The following is a 17,774-nucleotide window of genomic DNA, read 5'->3' on the forward strand; positions in this document are numbered from 1 at the left end:
ACCCAGCTTCTGTCCTCTAAGTCACTAGTCTCTCAGAGAAATGGCATCTCAGCCATCCAGGTTCTCCTTTCAGGAACCTATACTTTGTTTCTGACTTCCTCTTCATTTCTTTACCCTGCATATTCAAACAGGTTTACAGGCCCATGGAGTCTTCTAGTGTCTCTCAAGTTGATCCTCTCCTGGTCAGATCCTCTGCTCTGGCCTTAGTTCAGGCCCTTGAAATCCAAACCCTGTGGATTAGTACAGTGGCTGCCAGTCCTTTCTCCCCGTAGCAGCCAGAGGGATCTTTCTGAAATGCAAATCCGATCATGTTTTTGCTTCATCTTTCATCTTTCAATAGCTTCCCTCTAACCCTGGGATCAACTCCAACAGCTCCTTAACAAGACATAGAAGACTGGTCTTGAGTTTCTTTCTGGAACTTTTTATCGTTCCTTGCCCCTCCCCCATTTTCTCATGCCTCTCTTTTCCTCCTGCCTGGGATATGTCCCTCTTGTCTATCTTTTATCATCCTTTAAATATGTGATAGCTCCAAAGATTAGGTTCTCTTCCTCTAGGCTCCCAGAGTGCCCTGTTGTTACCTCCGTCATCATATCACCTTGTCCTCTCTGATGATTAGTGAGTTCCTTCAACCTTGGGAGTGTATCATTTTTGTCCCCGCTTCCATAACAAATTGCTAACTATCTGTATTAGTTCTGGGTTACTTGGATTTTATTTTATTTTTCTTTGTGTTGCGGATAGTATTCACCTGCTTCTTCACATGGTAACTTTTGATTGGGTGTTGAATGTAAATTTTACCTTGTTGGGTACTGGGTATTTCTATATTTCTATAAACTCAAGCTTTGTTTGGGAATAGTTTATTTCCTCTGTAACAGTTTGTCCTTTTTGGTCTTGTTTTTAAGATTTGTTAGGTGGACCCAGCTCAATGTTTATCTAATACTAGAGGCCTGGTGCACGAATTTGTGCACCAGTGGGGTTCCTTGGCCTGGCCTGCGGGATCGGGCCGAAACCAGCTCTCCCAACATCCCCCGAGGGGGTCCCAGATTGCGAGAGGGCACAGGTGAAGCTGAGGGACCTCACTGGTACATGATTGGGGCTGGGGAGGGACGCAGAAGGTTGGCCAGCCGGGGAGGGACCGCGAAAGGACTCTAGGGTGTGTCCAGCCCATCTCGCTCAGTCCAGATCAGCTGGACCCCAGCAGCAAGCTAACCTTCCGGTCAGAGCACCTGCCCCCTGGTAGTCAGTGCACGTCATAGCGACTGGTCAGCTGGTCGACTGTCTACCCCTGGTGGTCAGTGCACGTCATAGCAAGCAGTTGAGCGACCTTAGCATATCATTAGCATATTATGCTTTGATTGGTTGAACGGATGGACAACTGGACACTTAGCATATTAGGCTTTTATTTATTTTTAATTTTTTAAAAAATTTATTGATTTTTTTACAGAGAGGAAGGGAGAGGGATAGAGAGTTAGAAACATTGATGAGAGAGAAACATCGATCAGCTGCCTCTTGCACAACCCCCACTGGGGATGTGCCCGCAACCAAGGTACATGCCCTTGACCGGAATCGAACCTGGGACCTTTCAGTCTGCAGGCGACGCTCTATCCACCGAGCCAAACCAGTTAGGGCTAGGCTTTTATTATATAGGATAGGACTAGAGGCCCAATGCACAAAATTCATGCAAGGGGCTCAGCCCCCGCTGCCACGGCGGCTGCCTCTGCCCCCGCTACTGTGGCTTCATCCGGAAGGACGTCCGGAAGGATGTCGGATCTAATTAGCATATTATGCTTTTATTATTATAGATAGGGCTAGACCCTACTATTGAGACAAGACCCTTCTGAATACCCCAAACCCATGAATTAAGAGGTTTTCCAATATGGCTGAAGAGCAGGCCCTGTAACTAACTGGACCCACCTGAGTACCCTGAGACATAGTACCCTGAATATCTTAGGTTTATTTATGGGCATAATGAGAAAGGAGAATCTGAATGATTATTCCCTCAGCTTTACTCAGCACCCTGCCTGCCAGAAACCCTGCCATGACCAGGCTGCTGAAAGTTCTTCAGAATTCTCACTTAATGTTACATTTGTGTGTATGTTCATGTTTGCTGTGTAGTTATGCTGAGACTGAGAAAGTAGCAGTACTCTCTTCCTTCCCTCTCAGCTCTTATGCCTTTTGCTAGATGAATTCAGATGTAGAACCTTGGGTCTTTGAAAGAACTGTAGACACCGTCATTCAGTTAGTGAGAGCGTATGGTATTACTGGACCTTCTTTTCCACCAATGCCCAAATCTCTCTGTATACAAGTAATGAGTGTACAGTTATGACTTCTAAGCATCTATTGAGATGCCTTGGGCTAATGATCCTATACTAACTGCCCCAAATCGGGGCAAGCAAACTGACACTCCTCAGAAACTCTTCAAAGAGAAGTCAAGTCTGTCTTTGCCTAGAAGAAAGGAACACCCTATCTAGTTGTATTGAACTGGTGTGTTCTCTGAAAATGGTTTCTGTACAGTTACTAACAGATGCCTTTGCAGAAGGAGTTTCTGGTCTTGGGTGAATGTCTTTTCCACTGGTCTCTCTGCTTTTTAGGGTATCTCTTCTGTGTTTTTTCTTCAGGTAGCTGTTCAAAGTGTCTAATGAAGCAACTGTCTGGAGACCAGTGTTTATTTTTACATGGTTGGAGTTGTTTTTGCTTTTATCTTTCAGAGCCAGTAAAGCTGGTTATTAGATTCTGTAATTACCATCTTGGAACCAGCAAAGGCATAATTAAATATGGAGATTCTGAAGTCTTTTTTTCCCCATCTAAAAGCAACCTTTTAAACTTCTATTGGTCTGGGTTAGATTTCAGTTGTTAAAGCCATTGTGCTTATGAATGACACTGAAGTTCTTTGGCAGAAAAGGGATCTCTTTGTATGCCCCTTCTTTGATTATTTGGTTTTTATGCACTCCTTGTTAACTCAGTACTTGGGTTATTTTTTCCATTCCCCTCAGTGTTATTGAGATATAATTGACATAATATTGTATTAGTTTTAGGTGTATAACATATTGATTTGATATACATATATAATACTAGGGGCCCAGTGCACGGATTCATGCATCTTGAAAGGAATTGTGGGCCGAGAGGCTACAGTGGGCACAGGGGCGGGTCTTGGCACATCCTCCACACCCCCGCCCGGCCCCTCCCACCACAGCCCCGTTCCCCTGTCTGCCAGCAGCCCCGCTCCCGCCACCACCACTCCCATGTGCTGACAGTGCTGGCCCCACTCACATCCACTGATGGCATGCCGTGAGCGGGACCGGCGCCGTCAGCGGGTGTGAGTGGCAGCTGCTGCCCCAGTTGCTCCTCAGGAGCAGGGGGAGGTGGAGAAGCCCTGAGGTGTGATTGGGGCCGGCGTCAGCAGCAGGTGCAGGCACTGGCAGCAGGTGTGAGCACCTGGTGGGACCGCGTCACATTGGAGCAAAGAATTTTCAGTAACTACCTGAGGCTTGCTCTGATGACAGCGACCAGCGCCCTGCCTTGGTCTGGCGCCCCCACTCACCTGCTCCACTATCCCACCGCGGCCAATGCCCACCATGTTCTGTGCTCTGCCGCCTGCTGCCGATGCCTGCCATGTTCCGCGCGCACCCCCTGGTGGTCAGTGCATGTCATAATGACCGGTTGTTCAGTAGTTCTGCCGTTCGGTCTATTTGCATATTAGGGTTTTATATATATGGACTAGAGGCCCATGGGTGGGGTCCAGCTGGCCTGGCCTCAATCAGGGTGGGTCAGGGCTGGGCCTGTGGGAGGAGGAGATGACGGGAGGTTGGCCAGCCGGCCTGCCTGGATCAGGGCCGGGCCGGCTGGGGGAAGAGGCTGCAGGCAATTGGCCAGCAGGCCCTGTCCTCGATTGGGGTTGGGGCGCTGATTGGGGCTGGGGCTGGCCATGGGGAGGGGCTGTGGGCAGTGGGCCGGCTGGCCCCTCCCCTGAAAGGGGTGGGTAGGAGGTGCTGATTGGGGGCCAGCCACCTGGGGGAGGGGCCATGGGTGGTTGGCCGGCTGGCCCTGCCCCTGATTGGGGTGGGGAGGCCAATCTGGGGTGGGGCCAGGTAGAGGGAGGGGCTGCAGGATATTGGTCAGCCAGCCCTGCCCCCTATTGGGGTTGGGGGGCGATCAGGGGTGGGACTGGCCAGAGGGAGGGGCTGTGGGCCAATCAGGGTGGTGGGGGTCCATCAGGGATGTGACTGGCCATGGGGAGGGGCTGCAGGAGGTTGGCTGCTCAGCCCCCCCCAATTGGGGGGTGGGGTGCGATCAGGGGTGGGTAGCCGAGGGGAGGGGCTGCGGGCCTATCGTGCTGGGGCGGGCTGATGGGGGCGCGGGTGGCGGGGGTGGGGGGAAGGGAGGGGGCGTTTGGCTGGCAGGCCTGGCTCTTGATTGGGGTGGGAGAGTCCAAGCAGGGGCAGGCCGGCAGGGGGAAGGGGTCTCAAGGTTGGCTGCCGGCCCCACCTCCTGATCAGGCCGGTCGCTAGCCACAGTGGGCGTCATAGCAACCAGTTGTTAGTTCGTTATGGCCGAGAGGTGCTCCATGCACCTTCTGGTGACGGTTTGTTTGGTCATTTTGGTTGTGATGCCTCTTGGCTTTTTATTATTATGACTAGAAGCCCGGTGAACGAAATTCATGTACGAGGGGGTGGTGTCCCTCAGCCTGGCCTGTACCCTTTCCAATCTGGGGCCCCTTGGGGGATGTCCGACTGCTGGGCCTAACCGGCAGTCAGACATCCCCCTCACAATCCGGGACTGCTGGCTCCTAACCGCTCGACTGCCTGCCTGCCTGATCGCCCCCTAACCGATCCCCTGCTGGCCCTATTGCCCCCAACTGCCCTCCCCTGCTGGCCTGGTTGCCCCCAACTGCCTTCTGCCGGCCTGCTCTTGCCCCTAATTGCCCTCCCCTGCTGGCCTGATCTTGCACCCAACTGCCCTTCCCTGCCAGCCATCTTGTGGCAGCCATCTTGTGATGATGTGGGGGTGGCCATCTTGTGGCAGCCATCTTGTGACGACGTGGGGTGGCCATCTTGTGGCGGCCATCTTATGACCACGTGGGGGCGGCCATCTTATGACCACATCGTGCAACACCACGTATGCTTTCATTAATTATATAGGATTATAACATGATTACTACAATAAGTTTAGTTAACATCCATCACCTCATAGTGATTAATTTATTTTCTTGTGATGACAATAGTACTTGTTTTTTTAATCAGCCATCAGGAATTTGGAGAAGTACAAGACAAGAACCTAAGAGCCAGCAAATATTTATGTAAGATATTGGGCTTGACTCTTTAGACTTTGGCTACATATGGAAGCACATTTTGTTGGTTAGAAATAAGGTTGGGATGGAGGAATATTGTAAGATACAGATGTATTTCCAGTGCTGTGAATATGTTTGCACATATTCTGCAGCCCGAATGCTGACCCCATGTCTAATTTTAAGGTTACTTTACTCAAATCATGTATGGAGGAGGAAAATTAATCATGTACCCTTTCTCTTAGGAGTTCTCAGTTACTTGAGAAATGCACACAGAAGTTAGATTAGGCTAAACAAATCAACTATCCCTGCCAGACACCATCCTGGAGAGTTCACTGCATGGAGGGGAAGAGACTGTGTGAATTCTACAGGTGGGAAGGGGGAACAATGAAGGGCCGTGCTATATACGTACCTCACAGCAACCCTTTAAGGTAGAAATAATCACCCTTTTTATCAGATGAGGAAACTGAGGTTCTGCTTCTTGTCACCTAGTGACCTGAGTTAATGACCTCTCTGAACCTCAGTTTCCTCATCTACTAAAAAGGGTGGTTATTTTGACCTTAAAGGGTTGTTGTTGTGAGGTACATATATAGCATGTATGACTTAGTACTAGCAGAAGGTGATGGTGTTCAGTAAGGGGTCTTGGGGACCCTGAGTGTGACTGCAGGTTGGATTTCTTAGTCACCGACCATTCACACTAGAATCAAAGGAGATAACAGGTGCAGTGGCTTTTCAGCTTTTAATGAGGCATATTTAAAAAAAAATACTGTTGAGAGTATTATAGATGTCCCTTCTCTTCCTCCCCCACCCCTCATTGTCTCCCTCCACCCAGATCCCGCCCCACCCCAGGCCTTCACCACCCTATTGTCTGTGTCCATAAGTAATGCATATATGAATATAAGTTCTTTGGTTAATCTCATCACTCCCCCCCTCTCTCTGAGATTCTTTAGTCCATTCCATGTTTCCATGCCTCTGGTTCTATTTTATTCATCAGTTTATTTTGTTTGTTAGATTCCTTGTTTGTTTATTTTGATTTTTAGAATAGATATGTATTTATTGTCATTTTATTGTTCAAATTTTTAATCTTTTTCCTCCTCCTCCTCCTTCTCCTCTTCTTGTTCTTGTTCAATAAGACGCTTTAACGTTTCATGTAATACTGGTTTGGTGGTGATGAATTCCTTTACTTTTTCTTGTCTGTGAAGCTCTTTATCTGACTTACAGTTCTAAATGATAGAGCTTTGCTGGGCAGAGTAATCTTGGTTGTAGGTCCTTGCTATTCTTCACTTTGAATATTCTTTCCACTCCCTTCTGGCCTGCAAAGTTTATGTTGAGGAATCTGCTTTTAAGATTCTCCCTTTGTCTTTAACCCTTGGCATTTTAATTATGATGTGTTTTGATGTGTGCCTCTTTGAGTTTCTCATGTTTGATACTCTCTCCACTTCCTGGACTTGTATGTCTGCTGCTTTCACCAGGTAAGGGAAGTTTTCTGTCATTATTTTTTCAAATAGATTTTCAATTTCTTGCTCCCTCTCCTTCTAGCACCCCTGTGATGCAAATGTTGGTAAGCTTGAAGTTGTCCAGAGGTTTCTTACACTAGCTTCATATCTTTGGATTCTTTTTCTTTTTATTGTTCTGATTGGGGTTTTTTTTGCTTCCTCATATTCCACATCGCTAATTTGATTCTTGGTGTCCTCTACTCTGTTGTTGATTCCCTATAAATGATTCTTCATTTCAGTTAGTGTATGTTTTATTTCTGACTGGTCCTTTTTTATATTGTTGATGTTCTCTCTTAAGTTCCTTAAAGTTGTCACTAAGTTCCTTGAAGATCTCATTAAGTTCCTTGAGTATCCTTATAACCATTGTTTTGAACTCTGTATCTGGTAGTTTGCTTGCTTCCATTTCATTTATTTCTTTTTCTGGAGATTTCTTCTGTTCTTTCATTTGCAACATGTTTCTTTGTCTCTATATTTTGGCTGTTTCCCTGTATTTGTTTCTATATATTATGAGGTAGAGCTGCTAGGTCTCCTGGAATTGATAGAGGCCTTGTGTAGTAAGTATCCTATAGGGCCCAGTTGCTCAGCCTCCCCACTCACCTGAGCTGGGCACTCTAGGTATGCCCCTATGTGGGTTGTGTGCACTGTCCTATTTTAGTTGAGCTTTGTTTGCTGTTTGCGTCACTGGGAGGGACTGACCCCCCAGGCCAATTGGCTGTGTGGACCAGCTGTCATTACAGTGGAACAGCTGCTGCACAGGAGATGCCCCTATGGGACAGGACTTGCTTCAGTGGGGCTTTGGTGCTCACTGAGTCTGCCCCTTGAGTGTGTTGCTGGTGGATGTGGTAGGGTTGTAATCTGGTGTGGTCTGAAACTGACTACTGGGTGGACTGGCTCTGGGGCCTCCTGGGAGGTGCAAATTCAACCACTGCCTGTGTCCTGCCTGGGGCCACCCGGCACAAGCTACAGAGCGATCTGCAGATGGTTGCTACTTGTGTTTGGCTTGGACGTGACCAGGAGAGGTCAAGCTGTGAAGCAAGGCAGGCTGCTACTAATGCCTGGCCTGGGGCCTCTTATTAAGAGGTATGGCCCTAGCCGGTTTGGCTCAGTGGATAGAGTGTTGGCCTATGGACCCAAGGGTCCTGGGTTCGATTCTAGTCAAGGGCACATACCTTGGTTGCAGGCTCCTCCCTGGCCTGGGCCCTGGTCAAGGCTCATGCAGGAGGCAACCAATCGATGTGTTTCTCTCACATTGATGTTTCTCTCTGTCTTTCCTTCTCTTTTCCACTCTTCCTAAAAATCAAAGGGGGAAAAAGAGAGAGAGGGGGGTAGGGGGCATGCTGAGGCCAGCTGCTACTTGTTTGAGAGATTTTAGAAAAGTCTGAAGCCTGAACCAGGACAGGAAAGACCACTGCAAACAGCTTGGGTGGGGCTGCAAATTGGGTTAGAGGGAGTCACCAGGGCCAGGCGAACAGTATGAGCCAGGTTGATGGAAACTCAGATACCGCGGCGCCTGCCATTTGGCTTTGTGGCAGGGGATGTCTCAGCATAGGAACTATATTCTCTGTCAGCACTTTGGTCTGGGAGAAAGCTGACCCCCAACCTCCAGTTCTTACTCTGATGCCAGACCATTTAGTTCTTCCCTGTATGTCCCCTGATCCTTTCAAGCTTGTGCCCCAGCGCTAGAGCTCAGAGGGAGTGAGTCCAAGTAAGTTCATGTGCCGGCTGTTTAAGGGGAACACCTGTGGCTCCAGCAGCCTCTGTTTTGTTTTTTTGTTTTAAATATTTTTATTGATTTCAGAGAGGAAGGGAGAGGGAGAGAGAGATGGAAACATCAATGATGAGAGAGATCATTGATTGGCTGCCTCCTGCATGTCCCCCACTGGGGAGCGAGCCCACAGTCCAAGCATGTGCCCCTGACCAGAATCTAACCTGGGACCCTTCAGTCCGCAGGCCAACGTTCTATCCACTGAGCCAAACCAGCTAGGGCCAGCAGCCTCTGGTTTTTACAGCCCGAAGTTATGGGGACTTCTTCTCCCAGCAATGGAATACTTGGCTGAGGGGTCTGGTGTGGAACTGGGACCCCTTGCTCCTCATGTAGACCTCCGAAGCCAAGATATCACTGCTGCTTAAAAAAAAACAACAACCCGCCACATGTGGGTATTGGACTGTCCCATTCCGTGCCCCTGCCCTTCCTACCAGTCTCAATGTGGCTTCTTTAATTCTCTAGTTGTAGGACTTTTGTTCAGCCAGATTTCAGGCGGTTTTGAATGGCAGTTCTGTGGTTTAGTTGTAATTTTTATGTGGTTGAGGAAAGATGTGAGTGCCGCATTTACTTATGCCACCATCTTGACCAGAAGTCCTAATGAGGCACATTTTATTGTTCTTCCGATTTTTTACAATTTCTGTTTAGCCTGCTTTGTCCTTTGACTGGAATAGTTTTCCTGGTGGTTTTATTTGCTGCTTTTGCAGGAACCATGGACTGCAGGCCAAGCTTGTTTTCCCTTGGCAACTGTTGTTTTAAAAAATACATATTTTTATTGATTTCAGAGAGGGAGAGGAAGAGAGAGATAGAAACATCAGTGATGAGAGGGAATCATTGATTGGCTGCCTCCTTCACGTTGGACCGAGCCCGCAACCCAGGCATGTGCCCTTGACCAGAAGCGAACCTGGGACCCTTTGGTCCTCAGGCTGATGCTCTGTCCACTGAGCCAAACCGGCTAGGGCTGGCAACTGGTTTTTAGGACACAATCCTAGGCTAACAGGGAGTGTGAGTGGAAGGAGCATGGAACATATTCATGTGACATATGGAGGAAATGATTGACTCTTGCCTACAGGAGATGACTCTAGTCTGAAGCCCGTAGGCATGAGGAGCATGCATGCTTGGGTGCATATGTGTGGCTGGTGCTGTCCAGGCCAAGGCAGGGGCTGGGCAGCATTCCCAACCCAGTGCATTCATTCTTCTTGAGTCTGTGCAGAGCCTCCTTTCTGGCTTTGATACCCATCTAAGATGTGTGCTAAAGACCATTTTCAGTGTAAAGAGGGAATTGGGACAGTAAGGGAGGAAGCATGGGTTTTGAGTAGGGAAATGTGGTTTAGGCCCCTGCTCAGCCACAAATTCACCGTGATTAAATTGCCTATCATGACTCTGACTTAAAACAAGATTATCTCTATAGCCTTAACATGCCAGAAACCAAGATAGGTGATGACATTGACTTGACTAAATGGTCACACTAGATTTGTCCCTGACAGGGAGTTCTGTCGTTATTCTGTTGTGTTTTCTATGATAGAGAATGCTATAGTAACCATCCTCAGTCATGGGACTTTCTGCTTTTGTTAAATACATTTCCAGAAGGAAGTTACTGAGTCAGAGGACAGGAGTGTCATTATGGCTGGTGCTGTGTATTGCCATGTTACTTTTCAGAAGCATTATAACAAGTTACAGTTGTCAGCTATGTACAGTGAGATAGCATTTTAACCCTAACTGATCCATCACTAGGTATAGTCATTATTTACTGTTTTTGTAATTTAGTTGACATAAAATGATACCTTAAAACTGCCTTATCATAATTAGAGCTGTTGGGTTTTTTTTGGTGTCCACTGTTTAATGTTATGCTATGTTCTGTCATTTACTCCTCATTGTGAACCTATTGGGGAAGCTAAATAGCTCACCTAAGTCTGTGAACTGGGTTTTGAACCTAAAATAGTTTGACCTCAAAGCATATTCTTTCTCTGAATGCCTCTTTATGATTTGATGTGTGTGTGTGTGTGTGTGTGTGTGTGTGTGTGTGGTGGGAGGTGCTATCAGAGAATGTGAACTTTTGCTTGTGTGCTTGGTTGCACGTGAATTTTGTATAGTTTCTCAGAAAACTGAATGTGTTCTTTGTGTTATAGTGGGAGCAACAACTGAGGTACATCCATTAAAATTAGAAGAGTCCTGGCCATTGTGGCTCAGTTCGTTGAGTGAGGTCATTGGTTCAATTCCTAGTCAGGGCACATGCCCTGGTAACGGGCTCAATTTCCAGTAGTGGGCGTGTAGAAGGCAGCTGATCAGCGTTTCCCTTTCTCTCTCTTTCAAATCAATAAAAACATATTTTTTAAAAAAAATTAGAGAGAAGCCCTAGCCGGTATGGTTCAGTGGATAGAGCGTTGGCCTGCAGATTGAAGGGTCCCAGGTTTGAGTCCAGTCAGGGGCACATGCCCGGGTTGTGGGCTCAATCCCCAGTAGGGAGAGTCAGGAGGCAGCCAATCAGTGATTCTCTCTCATCATTGATGTTTCTATCTCTCTCTCCCTCTCACTTCTTCTCTGAAATCAATGAAAAAAATATTTTTAAAAAAAATTAGAGAAGACTCAGGTGAATTCCAAAATATTACCTCATGTCTAGACTCTCTGAAACTCGTGTTTTCTCCCCATGCAGCAGCCCTCCAGGCACTGAAGCGCAAGAAGAGGTATGAAAAGCAGCTGGCACAGATTGACGGCACACTATCAACCATCGAGTTCCAGCGAGAGGCCCTGGAAAATGCCAATACCAACACCGAGGTGCTCAAGAACATGGGCTATGCTGCCAAGGCTATGAAAGCTGCCCACGACAACATGTATGTGGCCACTGGCTGGTGGGGGGCACTCGTGTGGCAGGGCAGTGCTGGCCCTGGAATGCCTGGAGCTCAGGCCATGGCCTTGGCAGTCCCTTTGATTTATCCATTCAAGCACCTGAGTTTAATTTGCATTCTTTTTGAAACTGAAATGAATTATGTACCTGCTGAAATGAATTATGTACCTTGCTGCCTTTGGAAGCAGATCTCATGGAGTGAAGCAGTATTTTCTGAGTAATTCTGAGTTATTGTGATGAGCAGAGTTTCAAGCTGGAAAGGTTCTTAGAAGGTCTCCTCACCCAGGCCTCTGATTATCAAGGAGGGGAAGTCATGTCCCAGAGAGGGGAGGTGCTTTGCCCTGGGTTATGTATGAGCTTGAACAGAACTAGGACTAGAACCAATGTTTGTGACTTTTTCCTGCTGCTATCAGGGGCCCTGAAAAGTGTACATCCAAGGGCATTGAATCTCTCTATTCTTATGAATGCTTTTTCTTTTTTTTAAAATATTTTTATTGATTTCAGAGAGGAATGGAGAGGGAGAGAGAGATAGAAACATCAATGATGAGAGAGAATCATTGATCGGCTGCCTTCCTGCACGCCCCCTACTGGGACTTGAGCCTGCAACCCAGGCATGTGCCCTGGACTGGAATCGAACCCAGGACCCTTCAGTCCACAGTCTGGTGCTCTATCCACTGAGCAAAACCAGCTAGGGCCTTATGAATGCTTTTGATGGAAGTTTCTGCCTCCCCCCCTCTTGCTTTCAGGCTTTGGCTCTCTTATTTATAATGTTCTTGATTTAGCAGCCTCTGCTTTAGGTGGCTACTCCTCATATACTTTGGCCTAAGAAACTAGATAATCAAACTTGTTGCAATCGTAATTAAAGGCAAGGGTAACACTAGGTTTCAAACGAGGGCCTCTCCCATGAACAAAATTGTTGCAGTTGTTTTAGTGCTTGAACTTGGTAGCATATATTTGGGAGTGCTTAGAGCGCCATTTTGCTTCCTTTTGAGTACTCAGCCATGATATAGAATAGGGATTGGCAAAATGTAGCCTATTGGCCCGTTACCTATTTTTGTAAATAAAGTTTTATTGAAACACAGTTGTGCCCATTAATTTACATATTGTCTGTGGCTGTTTTTTTGTGCTATGCAGTGTTGAGTATTTGCCACAGAGATCAAATGGCCCACAAATTCTAAAATTTACTATTTGGCCCATTACAGGAAAAGTTTGCTGGTCTTTGCTCTAGAAATGTGGGGCTGCAGGAAACGTAGCCTTCAAATAAGTGAGGTGTTATCTCAGGGTGGATGTTCATTGGACTGAGCTTCCTGAGTGTGGTCCATGTCTGCTTCATTTCTGTGTTCTCCAGGATGGCTAGTACAGAGCACAGCTCAGTAAATACTGTGCATACTTTGAAGTATATGTATATATACTATGTTAATTATATGTTTATATGATTAAGATTGACAGTATCCTATCTAATAAAAGAGTAATATGCAAATTGACCGTCACTCTAAGACACAAGATGGCCACCCCCATGTGGTCAAACATGACTGCCCCATGTGGACACAAGATGGCCACCACAAGATGGCCTGCAGGGGAGGGCAGTTGTGGGCAGTTAGGGGTGACCAGGCCAGCAGAGGAGGGCAGTTAGGGGAGACCAGGCCAGGAAGGGAGGGCAGTTGGGGGGGGGCAGGCCTGCAGGGGAGGGCAGTTGCGGGGGACCCAGGCCTGCAGGGGAGGGCAGTTGGGGGGGGACCAGGCTAGCAGGGGAGGGCAGTTGGGGGTGACCAGGCTGGCAGGGGAGGGCAGTTGGGGGACACCAGGACTGCAGGGAGGGCAGTTGTTGGGGGGCAGGCCTGCAGGGGAGGGCAGTTGGAGAGACCAGGCCAGCAGAGGAGGGCAGTTGGGGGGAGACCAGATCTGCAGGGGAGGGCAGTTGTGGGCAGTTAGGGGTGACCAGGCCAGCAGAGGAGGGCAGTTGCGGGGGGGGACCAGGCCAGCAGGGGAGGGCAGTTGGGGGTGACCAGGCCGGCAGGGGAGGGCAGTTGGGGGACACCAGGACTGCAGGGGAGGGCAGTTGTTCGGGGGCAGGCCTGCAGGGGAGGGCAGTTGAGGGGTATCAGGCCTGCAGGGGAGGGCAGTTGGAGGGACCAGGCCTGCAGGGAAGGGCAGTTGTGGGCGATCAGGCCAGCAGGGAGGGCAGTTAGGGGTGACCAGGCCAGCAGAGGAGGGCAGTTGGGGGAGACCAGATCTGCAGGGGAGGGCAATTGTGGGTGATCAGGCCAGCAGGGAGGGCAGTTAGGGGTGAACGGGCCAGCAGAGGAGGGCAGTTGGGGGAGACCAGGCCAGCAGGGGAAGGCAGTTAGGGGTGACCAGGCCAGCAGGGGAGGGCAGTTAGGAGCAATTGGGCCAGCTGGGGAGCAGTTAGGCGTCGATCAGGCTGGCAGGGGAGTGGTTAGGGGGTGATCAGGCTGGCAGGCAGAAGCAGTTAGGGGCAATCAGGCAGAGGCAGGTGAGCAGTTGGGAGCCAGCAGTCCTGGATTGTGAGAGGGATGTCCAACCACCCATTTAGGGATCCCAGATTGGAGAGGGTGCAGGCTGGGCTGAGGACAGCCTCCCCTGCCCCTCTCCCGTGCATGAATTTCGTGCACCGGGCCTCTAGTATAGAAAATAATTCTGCATTTTTGCCTTTTCTTTGGAGTCTAGTAGAGGACCACACATGTATTTGAGTAGATGGGAAGGACCTGTCAAGTGGTGTGGCTCATTTTGATTTGTGACTATGATTTGTTGCTTTCACTATAACACAAAGAGCACATTCCCCCGTAATAGACCCTGTTCAAGAATTTCCCTTGAGCTTGAAGAAGAGCTATTGGCCCAGCAGTTAAAGTCCTGTGGTCTCATCTGACATGTTTACTAGTTTGCATGAGAGACAATGACTGTAGCCCCTAGCTTTGCTAAACCTTATTTCCTTAGGGTGTTGGATTAGGTTGATATCTAAGGACACGTCCATCCTCTTGATTCTGTGGTTCTCTGTTTTAAAGGGCTAACGGAAGAGAATAAAGACAAAAATTCCTTGCAGAGAGTAATTGTAGGGGGTGGAGCTGGGAAGCAGATGGGTGGAGTAGAGAGTTTCTATTCCTGCCTCACAGACTCTCTCTTCACAGACGGATGGTTAATATGACATCTGTCCATTTCATTTACAGGGACATCGATAAAGTTGATGAGTTAATGCAGGACATTGCTGACCAGCAAGAACTTGCAGAGGAGATTTCAACAGCGATTTCAAAACCTGTAGGGTTTGGAGAAGAGTTTGATGAGGTGAGTGTTTTCATGCAGATCACACAAGCTTTACAAATGACACCGGCTGCCCTTTGATGTGCTAGTGAAGGAAGGCTCTCTTGAAGGCAGAATGTGGTTTCGAAATCACCAGTTCTTATCCCTCCAGAGATTTGCACAAACAGGGCATGGTATTAGCCCTCCCTAATTCTCTAATTTGAGGGACGCTTTCACTGTTTGGGGTAGAAGGTTAGGTGAAGTAAAGGAACCTTTGTTGGGACCCCACAATGGGCTTTAGGTCAATAATTGGTTTCAACAAGTAGTTACCTGCACAACTGAGTGCTGAGGGAATCGGTCTGGAACTTACCAGTTTCTGCTATAGCAAGTAGGACTCTGAGTCCCTTAGATTTTTAAACAATGATTGGGTTACCAAAGAAGAAATCGATTTTTGAAATACAGTAATAGACCTTGTTGAAGGTACTTCATTCTGCCTTAGATTTGAGTCCACTGAGGGTCAGGCCCTCTCCATTGAACCTGATTCTTTGTGCTATCTGATTCCCATGGTGTAGCTGATTTAACAGCCTGTGGCTCCTACCCTTGGTTGCCAGTACCAGGGTTTTCATGTTTCCCAGTTGGAGTTTGATGGACTAGGCAAGTTTATTTCAATTCAGCAAACATTTCTGCATATTCACTTAGTGCGCTCAGTTCTGAGACAAAGAAATAGGATGAAAGGATACAATTCATTTTCTCAAGATGTGCACAGCCTAGTGCAGACATAGACATAGACATCAGTATTGCTCAATTGTGTATTATGTTCATCAATAGAAGCGAATTCAGGATAATTGAGTCACAGAGTGTGGACTTGGAGTTCATCTCTTCTCTGATCTTCTCAGAAGGGGTGTGTGTCCCCTTAGCCATCAGGCAAAAGGTACTGCTGTGGAGGCTGGGATTCCCCAGGGTATCTCTCTCATTCTTGTGTTTCTTTTTACCAGGATGAACTCATGGCAGAATTAGAAGAACTAGAACAGGAGGAACTAGACAAGAATTTGCTGGAAATCAGTGGACCTGAAACAGTTCCTCTACCAAATGTTCCCTCTATAGCTCTACCATCAAAACCCAGTGAGTACTTCTTATCCAGAGTCCCAACACACCCATGATGCCACGTGACCATTTGGTTTCAGTTTGGGTCTAGAGTTGCCCAGAGTTGAGAACCAGGTGGGATCTGTTGTGATGGCCCCGAGACAAATGCCCTATCCTAGTTTCTCTCTAGAACAGGGTTTCTTATTCATGGCATTGTTGACATAGCCAGATTGTCCTTAGGGCTGGGGCTGGGTGGGAGGCCTGTCCTGCACACTGTGCATGTTGAACAGCATCCCTGGCCTCTTCTATCCACTAGATGCCAGTAGCATCCCTTCCCAAATTGTGACAACCAAAAATATCTTCACATATTGCCAGATGTCCCCTTTGGGATGTGGGAGGGTATCACCTCCAGTTGAGAACCCAGAATGATTTTCCCTGTGTCACCAAATAAGGCCTGGGAGAAGGTGTGAGAGTTTAATTCCAGGACAGCTCTTGCTCCCTGTCTAGAATCCTGTGCTGTATGCACCTGTAAAAGCCTGGAGCCTCGGAGGCCGTCACTGTGGGAAGGAAATAGCTTGGCTTTTTTAAAGTCCTGGTTTTATAAAACTTTCATTTCCTTCTGCCTGCTCCTCCTTCCCCTTCCCTCCCCGATTATTTTATCCTTGGGTGGAAGTATTCCACACAGAACTAGAAAAGGTGAAGCAGTTTGATTTGGTATAGAGAGTACCCGGGGAGCAGAGTGTGATCAGACTGTAGTCACCTCATTCTCCCAGTTTCAAGGAGGAGATGGCCCTTCGAGTTGAGTCAGCTCTTCAGGTGGGGCTGGAATAGGGGCAGAGGAGTCCAAATGTCCAGCAAGTTGCCTACAGGTGTGGAGAGGTGGTTCAAGACACTTGAGGGGGAAAGGGAGGTGGCAAGGATTTGATCTCTGGTATTTTTCCTTCTCTTCCTGACCTTGGATGCTCTGGAACTGAGGCCTCCCCTGAATCTTGACTCTTAGTGTAGAATCCTTGTTTTGTCCGGCCCTGATGCTGGTAGAAGGGAGGTGCTGGGGAAAGTGTGCCTGGTTATCTGGAGTTTTACGTTGCAGCTTTTAGGCACAGAGAGGCAGTCTGCTGATAGCCTGGAGATGAGGTGGCTGCAAGGGCAGGGCTGTTTTTGCAGACACCATGTGGCACAGTCCTGGCACCCAGCCAGAATGAGTTCAGAGGACTACAACTAGCCCTTCTAATTTTCCTTTTCTCTTGTCACACAGCCAAGAAGAAGGAAGAGGAAGACGACGACATGAAGGAATTGGAGAACTGGGCTGGAACCTTTAATTAACTGGTCCATTGCAAGCTGGGCCCAGACAGACTCTGGTGACCTGCAAATGGGCAGGCGTTTGCGTGTGCAGGGCAGGCAGGACATGGTACAGGCAGGTTCCATCGCTCTCGAATCTCCCTCCAAAGCAGTAGGGCTGCATCACTGCTCACTCTGCATAGCATGGTCTGTACCCAGCGGGGTGGGCGGGGTTAAGGGTGGGTGGGTGGGATGGGAGGTGCCTGCTGTTTATAATGTTGAATTTCTGTAAAATAAACTGTATTTGCAAATCCAACATTGAGCTTCTGGACTACGCTAACTCCACTGCTGAACCTCAATGGAAAGGGTCGACCATTTGCAGTTGAAATGATCTGAAAATGTAGCCTCTGTCCTTTTAAGTCAGTTGACTTGTCGTACATCTCTTTGTAAGACTTGTATGGTACTGGCAGAAAAGTCGTTTTTTAAAAGCCATAGGCTTTTCCTTGTCCTTAGCTGTAATAATGCATCTGATTTTGGTTTTCTCAAGAGCTGTATTTCTGTCCATCACCTGTGTACTGGCCCCCGTGTTTCCTATTCTAGCCCACTCCTCACTTCCACTTCCCTGGTCTTTTGACGTTTGTGACACTGATTTGAAATGGATGGTGTTCTCTTGAGAACAAGTGAGATTGTTAGAGTTAAATTCCAGCTATATGTTTTTCTAACATAGCTCTAAGGTCCTTGTTGCTGTTTGTGATAACTGATAGATAACTCATT

General features: G+C 48.0%; 1 protein-coding gene across 1 annotated transcript in view; it reads left to right on the forward strand.

Annotated features, from left to right (window-relative positions):
* Positions 1 to 17,231, forward strand: part of CHMP4B (charged multivesicular body protein 4B) — a 40,539-nt gene extending 23,308 nt beyond the window's left edge. The window contains exons 2-5 of the mRNA XM_008149722.3: positions 11,193 to 11,370; positions 14,570 to 14,684; positions 15,635 to 15,761; positions 16,978 to 17,231. Coding sequence (XP_008147944.1) covers positions 11,193 to 11,370; positions 14,570 to 14,684; positions 15,635 to 15,761; positions 16,978 to 17,045 — 488 coding nt within the window. The 3' untranslated portion in view covers positions 17,046 to 17,231. The remainder of the gene's footprint in view (positions 1 to 11,192; positions 11,371 to 14,569; positions 14,685 to 15,634; positions 15,762 to 16,977) is intronic.
* The last annotated feature ends 543 nt before the right edge of the window (positions 17,232 to 17,774 follow it).

The sequence above is a fragment of the Eptesicus fuscus genome, chromosome 12 (assembly GCF_027574615.1).
Source record: "Eptesicus fuscus isolate TK198812 chromosome 12, DD_ASM_mEF_20220401, whole genome shotgun sequence".
NCBI classification, from domain to species: domain Eukaryota; kingdom Metazoa; phylum Chordata; class Mammalia; order Chiroptera; family Vespertilionidae; genus Eptesicus; species Eptesicus fuscus.